The 13,509-nt window shown below is 47.1% G+C and overlaps 1 protein-coding gene across 3 annotated transcripts in view; it reads right to left on the minus strand.

Annotated features, from left to right (window-relative positions):
• Positions 1-4,027: 4,027 nt before the first annotated feature.
• Positions 4,028-13,509, minus strand: part of Rhbdl3 (rhomboid like 3) — a 55,008-nt gene continuing 45,526 nt past the window's right edge. For 2 of the 3 annotated variants that reach the window (XM_021178181.3, XM_085829762.1), the window contains 2 exons: positions 13,164-13,224; positions 6,131-6,555 (listed from right to left, as the gene is read on the minus strand). In XM_021178181.3, coding sequence (XP_021033840.1) covers positions 6,284-6,555; positions 13,164-13,224 — 333 coding nt within the window. In that variant the 3' untranslated portion in view covers positions 6,131-6,283. Of the gene's footprint in view, positions 6,556-13,163; positions 13,225-13,509 lie in introns of all 3 variants that reach the window. The other variant, XM_085829763.1, reaches the window with a different exon arrangement.

Genomic DNA, 13,509 nt, shown 5'->3' on the forward strand with positions numbered 1-13,509 from the left:
CAAGTGTATACCACACCTGGGTATGAGGGACTTAAGTCTCCATGGCTGCACAGCCATGTAATTGAGCTCTCTCCCTAGCCAGAAACTGGCCCTTTGTTGACAGGGTCTCTATTATGGAACTCTGGCAGTCCCGGAACTCCATCTGTAGGCCAGGCTAGCCTTGAACTCAGAGATCTGCCTGCCTCAGTTCCCAAGTGTTGAGATAAAAATCATGCAGCACCATGGCCGGCCAGGAATGGCTTCTCACACTCTATCGTTGTATGGTTTAATGCCCTTGAAGTCTCATGCAACATTCAGGGGCCAAGAACAGGACCGGGGGGTGGGGTGGGGGGTGGGGTGGGAGGGTATGGCTTAGGTATGGGTCCAGGAAACTAGTTACTATCAGCATGTGACTGTGAGTCTTCCTCTGTTATACAAATATGGGATTGTTCATAAGCATTTCACATAAAACAGCTATGAAAGTGGTGGCGCACGCCTTTAATCCCAGCACTTGGGAGGCTGAGGCAGGCGGATTTCTGAGTTCAAGGCCAGCCTGGTCTACAGAGTGAGTTCCAGGATAGCTAGGGCTATACAGAGAAACCCTGTCTCGAAAAACCATAAATAAATAAATAAATAAATAAATAAAACAGCTATGAAAATGGCTGAGTATAGTGGCACACTCCTTTAGTCCAAGAACTCAGGAGTCAGAGGCAGGTGAATGTCTGTTTAAAATTAGCTAGGGAAGCCAGAGTTACATAGTGAGACCCTGTCTCAAAAAACAAAACATTAGCTAGAAAAATACCTACCTCATTGTCTTAGGTTTTACTGCTATGAACAGACACATTGACCAAGGCAACTCTTTTTTTTTTTAAGATATATTTCTTTATTATAAATAAGTACCCTGTAGCTGTCTTCAGACATACCATAAGAGGGCATCAGATCTCATTACAGATGGTTGTGAGCCACCATGTGGTTGCTAGAATTTGAACTCAGGACCTCTGGACTCAGTGCTCTTAACTGCTGAGCCATCTCTCCAGCCCCCAAGACAACTCTTTTTTTTTTTTTTTAAAGATTTATTTATTATATGTAAGTACACTGTAGCTGTCTTCAGCTGCACCAGAAGAGGGCGTCAGATCTCATTACGGATGGTTGTGAGCCACCATGTGGTTGCTGGGATTTGAACTCAGGACCTTTGGAAGAACAGTCAGTTCTCCTATCCGCTGAGCCATCTCTCCAGCCCCCAAGGCAACTCTTATAAGGACAACATTTAATTGGGGCTGGCTTACAGGTTCAGAGGTTCAGTCTATTATCATCAAAGTGGGAGCATGGCAGCATCCAGGCAGCTAGGGTGAAGGTCTCTCCCCACCACCCCCACCCCAAGACAGGGTTTCTCTGTGTAGCCCTGGCTGTCCTGGAACTCACTCTATAGAGCAGGCTGGCCTCGAACTCAGAAATCTGCCTGCCTCTGCCTCCCAAGTGTTGGGATTAAAGGGGTGTGCCACCAGTGCCTGGCTAGGGTGAGGGTCTTAAAGCCCACACCCACAGTAACATACCTACTCCAACAAGGCGACACCTCCTAATAGTGCCACTCCCTGGGCCAAGCATATTCAAACCATCACGTCTAGCACAAGTAGGAACTTAGTAAATTCTTTCTCTTTTTTCCCCCTTTCTTTCTTCCCCAAGGCAGGATTTCTCCAATTAGCCCTGGCTGTCCTGACTCAGGGATCTGCCTGTTCTCTGCCTCCGATGCTGGAATTGAAGGTGTATGCTACCATGCTCAGTTTGTTTTCATTTCTTAAATTATCACTGGTAAACATCTTAGTAAGTTACTTGATGAATAAGAGTCTGACAGGAGGGAAGAGACAGGAAAGGAAAGGGAAATGGGAGGATGTCAAAGGCAAATGTAACAAAGGAAGCAGCTTTTGGGTCTCCAAGGAGCTGCCTTGAAGCCACAGTTCAGGTACCTGGAGCCTGGGAGACTTCAGTGGAAAACCTCTGCAGGGGACTCAACTGGTACAAGTGGGCGATCAGTCAGCCTGAACCAACTGCACTCCTGATCTTAGTTCAGGGATGGCTCCTGCGGTGTTTTGAAACATTTTCCAATAATACACAGGAAATTGATGTGAGGGGGAGTAACCCCCACCCTGTACTTAACAGGGCAATTTAATCCTCCAGCACTCAATAGCGGGTAGCTGGAAAGGTACACAGGCTGCTGCTGGCCTGACACCGAGCTGGCGTCTCCAAGCCTCATCCATGCAAAGTCAGCTCAGCTGTTAAACTCCCAGAGTCCCAGGCTTCGCCTTGAGCATAGATGGGGCTTCCATTCCCCCTCCTGGAGGTGAACTCGACCAGGCACTGTTCTCAAGATTAGGATGTTGATGGAACTTGGAAGCACTGGGCTTACTGAGGGAGAGAAAGAGGTCTCTAGGACATCTCAGAGATTTCTATCATAATAACAATCATATTAACCACATATGTGTGGTTGAGATATATATATATATATATATATATATATATATGATTAATATGTGAACATATCTACATGTATTAATCATATATAAAAGTATAATAAATAGGGCTGGAGAGATGGCTCAGCAGTTAAGAGCACTGACTCCTCTTCCAGAGGTCCTGAGTTCAATTCCCAGCAACCACATGGTGGCTCACAACCATCTATAAAAGGGATCTGAAGCCCTCTTCTGGTGTGTCTGGAGACAGCTACAGTGTACTCATATAAATAAAATAAATCTTTAAAAAGTATGGTATATATAGTACATAATATATTTTACATCATAAATAATATTATGTATAGTATATTAAGATATATACACATACCATATATACACACACACATATATATACACATGTATGTATGTATATATATATGTATGTGTGTGTGTATATATATATATATATATATTCCTGAGTAGATGTGTTGTTGACAAAGACAAGGTCATGTCAAAGACCCCAGTGTGTCATCCCCACGGGAGCAGCAATGCCTTCCCTGGGAGAGACTCGGAGGGATGGGAAAGGTCTCCTCTGGTCTGTGTGTGAATATAGACAGTGTGCAGAGAATGTCTACCGTAATTCTGCCCCTCCACATGTTCATGGCCTGAAGACTGCGTCCCTACAGAGACCGAGCCTACTGAGGTTAGCTACACTTGCCTCCCTGTTCATCTGGATGCCACAACCTGAGTTGCCTGTCCAACAGTATATATAAACACTTTGAGCTCGTGGGGCGGGGCTGGGGCTTCTCCATCCACATCCACTCAATCCCAGATTTTCCATTCTTGAATCCACGTATTTGTCATTTCTTCATTCTGTGGCCAACTGTCCATCCCTAGAGCGACTTGGAGGGGGGTACTTAGAGCTAGATGAATGGAAGGGAAAAATAGGCCTGAGGGGACAGGGGGCTGAGATTCCTCTCTATCTGCCGGCACCCACCTCGAGAACTGTCCGGGAAGCGACCTATGTGGGTGTGTTTTCTTTTTTTTTTTCTTTTTAAGATTTATTTATTTATTTATATGTAAGTACATTGTAGCTGTCTTCAGACACACCAGAAGAGGGTATCAGATCACATTACAGATGGTTGTGAGGCACCACGTGGTCGCTGGGATTTGAAGATTTATTTATTTATTATATGTAAGTACACTGTAGCTGTCTTCAGACACTCCAGAAGAGGGCGCCAGATCTCATTGCGGATGGTTGTGAGCCACCATGTGGTTGCTGGGATTTGAACTCTGGACCTTCGGAAGAGCAGTCGGGTGCTTCTTACCCACTGAGCCATCTCACCAGCCCCCGGTCGCTGGGATTTGAACTCAGGAAGAGCAGTCGGTTGGTTCTCTTAACCGCTGAGCCATCTCTCCAGCCCAGTGGGTGTGTTTTCATGGGAAGAACCTTCAGTGTTCCCCAACCACTCTGAGAAGGTTAAGGAAGACAGTGCCAACCACCAGTGCCCAGAGCCACCCACCTAACACTGCCCGTTTTCACTCTCCCCACCCACCATGAACCAGACACAGACAGAGCAGGTAGCATGGCAGCCCTTGAGGTCACTCCCTGAATAACCAATAGCTTAAAAAAATCTTTAATGGAATCTGTGCTCAAATAATATGTTACAACAAAAATATACAGAATGTACACAATACAAAAATATCTAGAAACCAACGTTGCGGCTAGTGTTTTGATTTTCACTTAGTCCTGGGAGGGGCAGCTCACTGACGGGCACTGTTTTTAAGGCAGAGGAGAGTCAACGATTTGCAGCCAGCCCTGGGAAGCACACAGCACTGGGTAAACCTCATTATCTGCAAACTGAATTGGACACTAGAGGAAGATCTGGGTTTGGTGAGCAATGCCTCCACTAATGCTCTAGGCAAGAATGGTTCACATGGAAATGCAGAATCAAAAGAGCCTCGTTAGGGAGCTTCTCCTAATTAAAAAAAAAAAAATCAAGTGATGAATGGTATCATTAAAGAGAAATTCCTCTTTTTTTGAAAGCCTGTTTTCCCTTTTCTGGTTTCCATGAGTCCTCTCCCCTTTAAATGCAAGCTAGTCTACATAGCTGCTGTTTGGGGATTCCCCAGCCTTTGAGGTCAACCTACAGCCGAATCCCAGCCCTGATGGGTGGCCACATTGGAGAGAGGAAGGGCTGAGGGACTCAGGAGAATGGAGACGAGCTGGGAGGTATTGCTGGGATGGTGAGAGGACCAGAAGCAGTTCCCATCCTCCTGCCTTGCTCCTGCCTCCCTCCAGTCTCAGACCTGTGGTTCCTCTCATCCCAGGGGCTGAGAGTCCCTATAAAGGTCACCTGCCTCACAGCCTCCACTTAGGGTCCCCAGAAGCGTCTCGTGCTAGCCTGAGTAAACTGTCTCAGAGGAGCAGAGGCACTGGGCTCTGAGTCTACGGTTACCTTGCCAAACACCTGATGTGGCATCCCAGGCTGCTGAGGTATGGGCAGCACTAGGCCACGCCCCCAATATCACTTCCCTGTAAGATTACTTCCAAGTCCCTATACATGGAGCCATCTAACCCTCAGCTGCTCTCACTGGGGACACTCACTCACCCAAGCTTCCCCAATTCTTCTCTGAGGCTACATTTTTCACCAAAATATATTTTACTACAGCTTTTTGTCCCACCAATTCACATGGAGAGATGGCCACAGTATCACTGTCCTGGGCTTTCTTTCATCCCAAAGACTTCCTTCTACAGGCGGCAGTACAGACACAAAAGCTACCCCCAAGAGAACCAGAAGAATACAGCTGAGAGTTTTCTCCCAAATGTCTGATAGTGCTTTGGTCTTCCCTCTAGCTCGACAATTTTTCCACCGGTCAGTGGTGCTCAGCAGGTGTTTGGGAGGGCAAGATGGGAAAGGGGGTGCATGATGCTAAAGGCAAGGCCACTGAGCGAGCACTGGAGAGCACACTGCTGCTACCCATTCCAGAAATCCCCTATAGATATCCTCTTGTGTACATTGTCTCCCACTTCCTCCCTCTGCAGCTTCTGACTTGCCTGACATTGCACACACACACACACACAAAACCCTGTCTCCACACCCAAAGAGAGAGGCACAAAGTAGGGTCAGGGCAGTAGGAAGGAAAGAAGAGACCCCACAGTCCAGATAGGGCATGGATGCAGAGCGATGGTGTGGAATGCTGACTCGTGACTACAGGCAGGAAGAAGAAACCATCCTGGAACTCTCTTGGGGGAACCTGGGGTGAAGAAAGGCATCACCTCATCACAGGGCCCTCCCTTAGGGTAAGAAAAAAAGCCCTGGAGCTTATAGCATTTCCCTGCCCAGCCCTAGGAGCAATGCCATAGCACCATTGACAGGACCGGAGCCTGGCTTGCTCTGGGCTCCCCCCGGATTAAAGCCATCATATCCATTGCCAGAGCACCAGACCTTGAGCTGCAGAGAGAACGTGGCCTAGCCTACAGTCATCTCTGGGCGTGGCAAGCCTGGCTGTGGCTACCCTCAGAACTTCTCTGTGTCTCTCCAGGTGGAGGCTAGGGAAGAGAGCTATTTGCTCACTCTGTGGCAGTGACAGGGAATGCATGGGACAAGCCCAAGCCACAGGGACAGCCACTCTCACCCTGCCTCAGACCTTACCGGTGACTCCATATCATCAGACCAGCCTAGAAAGATGACAGCAGCCACATCCATCTCCCCACCATCCTTTCAAAGCAACACGCAGCCCCCAGCTCCAACAGTCTCCGGTTCTCCCTGCTTTCACTGAATTGGAGACGAGAAGCAGATGCAGGTACTTCCTCGGGATGCTTCTGTTTCCCCGCCCTGCCTTGGTCCTCTGGTCCCTTACGGGGCAGGGGGCAGCTTCAAGTCCAGCAGCGTGTAGGCAAAGATGTTCCAGAAGACAGCAAACAGCACGAAGATGGTGTACATGGTCACAAAGATCCACCACAGCGACTGGTCCTGCAGCCTCTGCTCGTAGTTTCTGAGAACCACCACGCCCAGGGTGATGCCCACGGCCACGCCACCCAAGTGTGCCACAAAGCTTGGGTGGGGGCACGGGGGATAAGCTGATGGGTGGAAACGGAGCCATACAGCCCTTCCGAACTCCATACTCACTGCAAAGGGAGGAGACAGAGACACATCATAGCATGGTCCCAGCAGGGGCTGGGGAGAGATCCGGCACACAGGTCGGCCACCCAGCATCCATTAACTCATTCACTGTCATGAGGCCAAGGGCAGCAATCAGGGAGACAAAACTATCCCAAGAGTCTATGGGGCTTGGCGATACATCATCAATTAATTACACTCACAAGGCCATTTCATTGAGAGTTACAGGCATGAGGCAAAAAGAAACAATAGAAAAATCCAAGCTGGGCACAAGGCAGGGCATCCCCAAGAAGGCCTTTTGAGGAAATGTCAGACAGGGTCTCTCAAGAGAAGTTGTTTGGCCTGTCACCTGAATATTGAGAGGGGCCCTGCTAGGAGACCCTAAGAAAGGCACAGCTCTGTCTGAAGGCCCTGGTATCTCTGTGGTCATGCTACATTGCGGGGACATTTTTTTTTTCATCTGTCCACTGGTATAATGGCTCAGCATCGGTGAACCTGGCTGCACACGTAGAACATGGCCAACAACTTCTTTGTGCACCAAACATGGCACTCTGTAGAGTGTTTTCACCTGTTACTTAGAAACCTCCAGAAAATCCTGAGAGCCAGTACCTTTGTGCTCAGGAGAAAGGGATGGAGAGGGAATGAGGATAAAGAAGGAAGAACGCTAAGTCTAGACTCCACTTTCACTACGGACCAGTGCTTCCCTTTGTGAACTTCAGGGCTGGGCAATAGTGCCATCCCATGTCCCAGTACTCAAGGCATGGTAAAAAGGACAGACTGCCTTCCTTCCTTCCTTCCTTCCTTCCTTCCTTCCTTCCTTCCTTCCTTCCTTCCTTCCTTCCTTCCTTCCTTCCTCTTTCCTCTTTCCAACATGGGGCCTTACTATGGAGCTCCAGATATCCTAAAACTCAATGTAGTCAAGGCTGTCCTTGAATTCACAGAGATCTGTCTCCCGGGTCCTGGGATTAAAGACATGGACCATAAAGTCAGGCTGAGAGTACATTTTTTTTTTTTTTTTTTTTTTTTTTTGCTTTTAAGTTTTCATCTGTATTGTGTGTGTGTGTGTGCGTTGCTAAGGTCAGAATAGCACATCATAACTTCTGGAGCTGGAGCTGGAATTACAGGTCTGTGGGAGCTGCCCAGTGTGGGTTCTGAGACCTGAACTTGGGTGGTCTGGGAGAACAGCCAGCACTCTTAACCACTGAGCCATCTCTTTGGTCCCTGAGAGAGAAGGTACTAGCCTTATTTTACAAACTGGCAAACCAAGGCAAATCTGGCAGATTAAAAGACAGCCCTTTGATGGCGATGTTGTACCACTTCTTGTACCAGAGTGCCTCTTTCCACCTTTAACCATTCCACCCAGGAACGTTCCCTTTGGGCATAGATTGCCAGGTGTCTTCAGAAAGAGCTGCAATTCCAAGGACAGCCAGCAGAGGGTGGAAAAGGAGCAGCTGGCTCAGCCAAGCCAACCTGGTGGCGTTTTCCTGCTGAGCTTATCCTGGAGCCAGTTAAGAAAAAGTGTGAAAGATGATGGATTCCACCCCTCCATCACTGGGTTAGCTTTTATCATTGGAAAAAAAGGTGTATGTATGTATGTATGTATGTATGTATGTATGTATGTACTTGGGTACTTTGCATGCCTGTATATCTGCACACCAGGGGACATCAGACAGACAGGTGTGGCCTTATATGTGGGTGCTGGGAATTGAACTTGGGACGTTTTGGAAGAGCAGTGAGTGCTCTTAACTACTGAGCCATCTCTCCAGCCCCAGAAAAAGTTTTTTTTGTTTGTTTGTTTTTTGTTTTGTCTTGTTTTTTGAGACAGGGTTTCCCTGTATAGCCCTGGCTGTCCTGGAACTCACTTTGTAGACCAGGCTGGCCTAGAACTCAGAAATCTGCCTGCCTCTGCCTCCCAAATGCTGGGATTAAAGGCATGCACCACCACTGCCTGGCTCAGGAGGTGTGGCCTTGTTGGAAGAAGTATTTCACTGTGTAGGCAGGCTTTGAGGGCACCTAATGTTCAAACTCCACCCAAGGAGGAAGAGAGCCTCCTTCTGCCTGCCTTCAGAAGATAGTTTCCTTCTGATCAAGATGTAGAGCTCTCAGCTCCTCCAACACTATGCCTGCCTGGATGCTGCTATGCTTCCTGCCATGATGATGATGGACTAAACCTCTGAAAGTGTAAGCCAGCCCAAATTAAATGTTGGCCTTTATAAGAGTTGCTTTGGTCATGGTGTCTACACAGCAATGAAACCCTAAGACAGATGCCAGAAGAGGGTGTCATATACCCTGGAACTGGAGTTACAGATAGTTGTGAGCTGTTGTGTGGGTGCTTGGAACTGAACGCAAGTCCTCTGTAAGAATAGCAAATGCTCTTAACCCTTGAGCCATCTCTCTAGTCCCTCTACCCCACCCCCTTTTTGTTTTTAAAGATGGGGTCTCTAATTGAACCTGAATTTTACAGCTCACTGTTTAGAATAAGCTGGCTGGCAAGCCCCTATGCTAGGATTACAGGCAAGTATACTATGCTTGGCTTTTCTTACGTGGGTGGTAGGGATTTGAACTCAGATCCACCTACTTTCAAAGCAAGTGCTCTTAACCACCACTCCATCTCTCTAACCCCTCAATCCATTTTTTGACATCATAATGCAGCTATGTCTCTCTGTGTCATATCCTTCAGCCTCTCTCCTGTTGTAAGCCTTCAGTGGCCTCTCAGTGTGTGTATCAGGATAGATGTTTCTGCCTTTACCTTTAAGGCCACCATCATCTAACTCCTATGATCTTGTTGACTTTATTTCTTCTCACAAGTACACACAGTCCCAAGCCCCAGTTTTTCCTGCCATGATCGTTTGCCTACTAAGGCCTATTCCTGTGTCACCTCTGCCAGGCATACTGTCACCCTCCCCACTTTTTTAGACAGAGTTGTAATTTTGGTTTCTTAAACAACAAACAAACAAACAAACAAACAAACAAACCAAGAAAGGCTGGAGAGATGGTTCAGTGGTTAAAAAGCACTTCCAGAGGACCCAGGTTTAATTTCCAGCACCTACATGGCAACTCACCTCTGTCTGTAACTCCTGTTCCAGGGATCTAATGCCTCACACAGACACACAAGCAGGCAGAACACCAATGCACATAAAATAAAAATAAACTACATATAAAACACACAATACGGTTATTAGGAAGTGTTTCTGTTTTATTCTCAGGTGTAGGAATGGGGGTTGCTTTGGACTGCTCACAGCAGCTGACCATAATTTGCCTCATGCTCTAGCAGAGGTGTGGTTTTGACCGCTACAGATAGTTTCTGCGGTTGTATGGCATTTGGAATCCTGGGAATGTTTCAGAGGGTATATAAATGATATATTCCTGATATAGCCCTGAGAGGAGGGTTGGTTGTGGTTTGTTGTAGTCATGCTCAAAGAAGAAACAAGACAAAATTAGATTCAGATTCAAGGTTTCTCTCTCTCTCTCTCTCTCTCTCTCTCTCTCTCTCCTCTCTCCATCTTTTCCTCCTATCTGGAGATAGGGTGCAAATGTATCTTTCATTCACCTGTCATCTCCAAGGCTACCTCCATCTGCTAACCTGGAAACTTTAGCCTCCACACAATCTTATCTAGGCTTAGAGTGTTTTCAGCCTCTGAGATTTACTGCCAAATAAACTTTCTTTCTACCTCTTTCTGAACTCTGGCCGGTTCAACTCAGCTGTCCTGGCTCAAACTCCTCTCCAAACTGATTAATTGCTCTCTCTCTCTCTCTCTCTCTCTCTCTCTCTCTCTCTCTCTCTCTCTCTCTCTCTCTCTGAGACAGACTCTTTGCTCTGCTCTAGCTATCTGTTCCTTTTTATTATTATTATTTATTTTATGCATATGAGTACACTGTAGTTGTACAGATGGTTGTAAACCATCATGTGGTTGCTGGGAATTGAACTCAGGACCTCTGCTAATCTCTGGCCCAAAGATTTATTTATTATTATATTTAAGTACACTGTAGCTGTCTTCAGACACACCAGAAGAGGGTGTCAGATCTCATTACAGATGGTTGTGAGCCACCATGTGGTTGCTGAGATTTGAACTCAGGACCTTCAGAAGAGCAGTCAGGGCTCTTAACCATCTCTCCAGCCCTCTAACAATCTGTTCTTTTTTATTTTTTTAAAGATTTATTTATTTATAAATTTAATTATATGAGTGCACTGTAGCTGTCTTCAGACACACTGGAAGAAGGCATCAGATCCCATTACAGATGGTTGTGAGCCACCATGTGGTTGCTGGGAATTGAACTCAGGACCTCTGGAAGAGCAGCCAGTGCTCTTAACTGCTGAGCCATCTCTCCAGCCCCTAGCAATCTGTTCTAATCTTCTGGCTCCTTTTCATTCTCTGGCTCATTATGTCTTCACCTGTGTCTAGCTTGTTCCTCTGCAACCTGTCTCAGAACAGCTGTCCCTGGTAAAACTGCCTCCTCTCTCATTTTCTCAGTGATGCTCTCCCTTAAGTAGCCTCTCTTTCTTCTCTTCTCAGGGGAGTTGGGCAGATCCTCTTCTGTCAAATCTTTCTCTGATTCATCACTTTGTCTGATGCTCAATTAGACATCGCTTTTAAACATAGGTGCTTCCTTCTTTTTTTTTTTTAAAGATTTATTTATTTATTATATGTAAGTACACTGTAGCTGTCTTCAGACACTCCAGAAGAGGGAGTCAGATCTTGTTACAGATGGTTGTGAGCCACCATGTGGTTGCTGGGATTTGAACTCAGGATCTCCCGAAGAGCAGTCGGTGCTCTTAACCACTGAGCCATCTCTCCAGCCCCAGGTGCTTCCTTCTACAAACTAACTTTACCTTCACTGTTTGGGATTGAAGGAGTATGCTAAAGGCTGAGCCACACCACAACTAGAAACAGGTTTTTCTAGTAAATAACAGAATCTCTGGGTTCATAGTATGATCAAATATACTGCAATATTTGATTAAAATAATTTATTTTGTTTAAAAAAACAATAGGGGACAGGAGGAAACCGGGGAGTGTGGGAAAAAGAACCCACAAAGTAGTAAAGAGCAGCTATACAGAGCCTCACTATACATGACTGACCTGGAATTGGATACGTGGACCACACTGGCCTTGTACTTACAGAGTTTCACTTCTCTTAGCCTATCACGTGCTGGGATTAAAGGTGTGAACCACAAAGCTTACAACTTGCCCTCTTACACTTGGTCAGCTGCTGAGCACAGCTAGTCTTTATGTTTAGGCTTCTCAGCCAGTACAGATGACCTGTCCTGACTAAGGTCCCAGCACAAGCTGCACATACGTGTCACTACGGTCTGTGACTCTACGAAAATGGAAAGCGTTTCTTTTTGTTTTGTTTTTGGCAGAAGTGGTGGGGGCTGGGAAGCAACCTAAAGACAATATTTTAGTAGTCCAAGTTGGCCTCAAAACTCAATCCTCTTGGGGCTAGAGAGATAGCTTAGCAATTACAAGTATACTGCTCTTGACGTTGTTATTTGGTTTTTGGTTTGGTTTGGTTTTGGAGATAAGGTTTCTCTCTGTAGCCCTAGCTGTTCTGGAAGTAGCTCTGTAGCTCTGTCTGTCTCTGCCTCCCAGGGACTGGGGTTAAAGGCGTGTCTATAAAACGTCTAAGAAGTGAGGCAGGAGAGACGGCTCAGTGGTTAAGAGTGCTTGTTGCTATTGCAGAGGACCCAGGTTCAATTCCCAGCACCTACATGATGGCTCCTAACTTTCTATTACTCCAGTTCTAGGGGATTTGATGTCCTATTCTGACCTCCTTGGGCACAAGACATAGATGTGGTTCACAGACATACAGACAGACAACAGATACACATACATGAAATAAAAACCATTTTTTAAAATTTAGGAAGGGTCTGGGTGATGTGGTTCAGTTGGTAGAGTGCTTGCTTGCCCAGTACACACAAATCCTAGCTCCATAGAAAAACCAGTGTGGTGACAGAAGCTTTAATCGCAGCGTGTGAGAAGTGAAGAAAGTTGGATCAAAAGTTTAAGGCCATCCTTGGCTATTTGTTGAGTTCAAGGCCAACACTGACTACATAAGGCCCTCTCTCAAAGAACAAAACAAAAAAAGATTAAGAAGTATCAAGCAATATGAAGAGAAAGGTTTTCTCAGAACGTCCCTGCCGTGGCCACATTACTGATAGGCCTCACTTTACTACGGACTCTTGAAGGGTCAGGACAGAGCCTGTACACACACATCCCCCTCACTCCTCCAGACACATCCCCCTCACTCCTCCACACACATCCCCCTCACCCCTCCACACACATCCCCCTCACCCCTCCACACACATCCCCCTCACCCCTCCACACACATCCCCCTCACCCCTCCACACACATCCCCCTCACCCCTCCACACACATCCCCCTCACCCCCCACACACATCCCCCTCACCCCTCCACACACATCCCCCTCACCCCTCCACACACATCCCCCTCACCCCTCCACACACATCCCCCTCACCCCTCCACACACATCCCCCTCACCCCTCCACACACGTCCCCCTCACCCCTCCACACACGTCCCCCTCACCCCTCCACACACGTCCCCCTCACCCCTCCACACACGTCCCCCTCACCCGTCCCTGAAGGCCCAGCCATACTCACTACAGATCAAGGCCACAGCCATCCGCAGCAGCTTGAACTGGCACTTCATGCCTGACCAGTTCTAGAGGAAAGGGAGAGAGTTCTGTCAGTTTGGGATGAGACCCCTCCCCTTAAGGAAGAGACTTGAAAAGACTTGAAAAGAAGCCACTCCAGGAAGTGCTGAGTGAGGGCTAGGGCTTAGCGATAGACCATTCCAGCATGGCTTTAAGATTTCCGACAATGGTAATATTATCCCAGGTCTACACAGCATGTAGATCCACCTCCAACAGTGAACTCCTTGAGAGCTGGATTCTTTGCTGTGGCCCATGGGTGACAAGAAATGTGGAACAGAACACCCAGCGGGGTC

The sequence above is a fragment of the Mus caroli genome, unplaced genomic scaffold (genome assembly GCF_978045245.1).
Source record: "Mus caroli unplaced genomic scaffold, Mus_caroli_1 scaffold_13, whole genome shotgun sequence".
In the NCBI taxonomy this organism is placed as follows: Eukaryota; Metazoa; Chordata; class Mammalia; order Rodentia; family Muridae; genus Mus; species Mus caroli.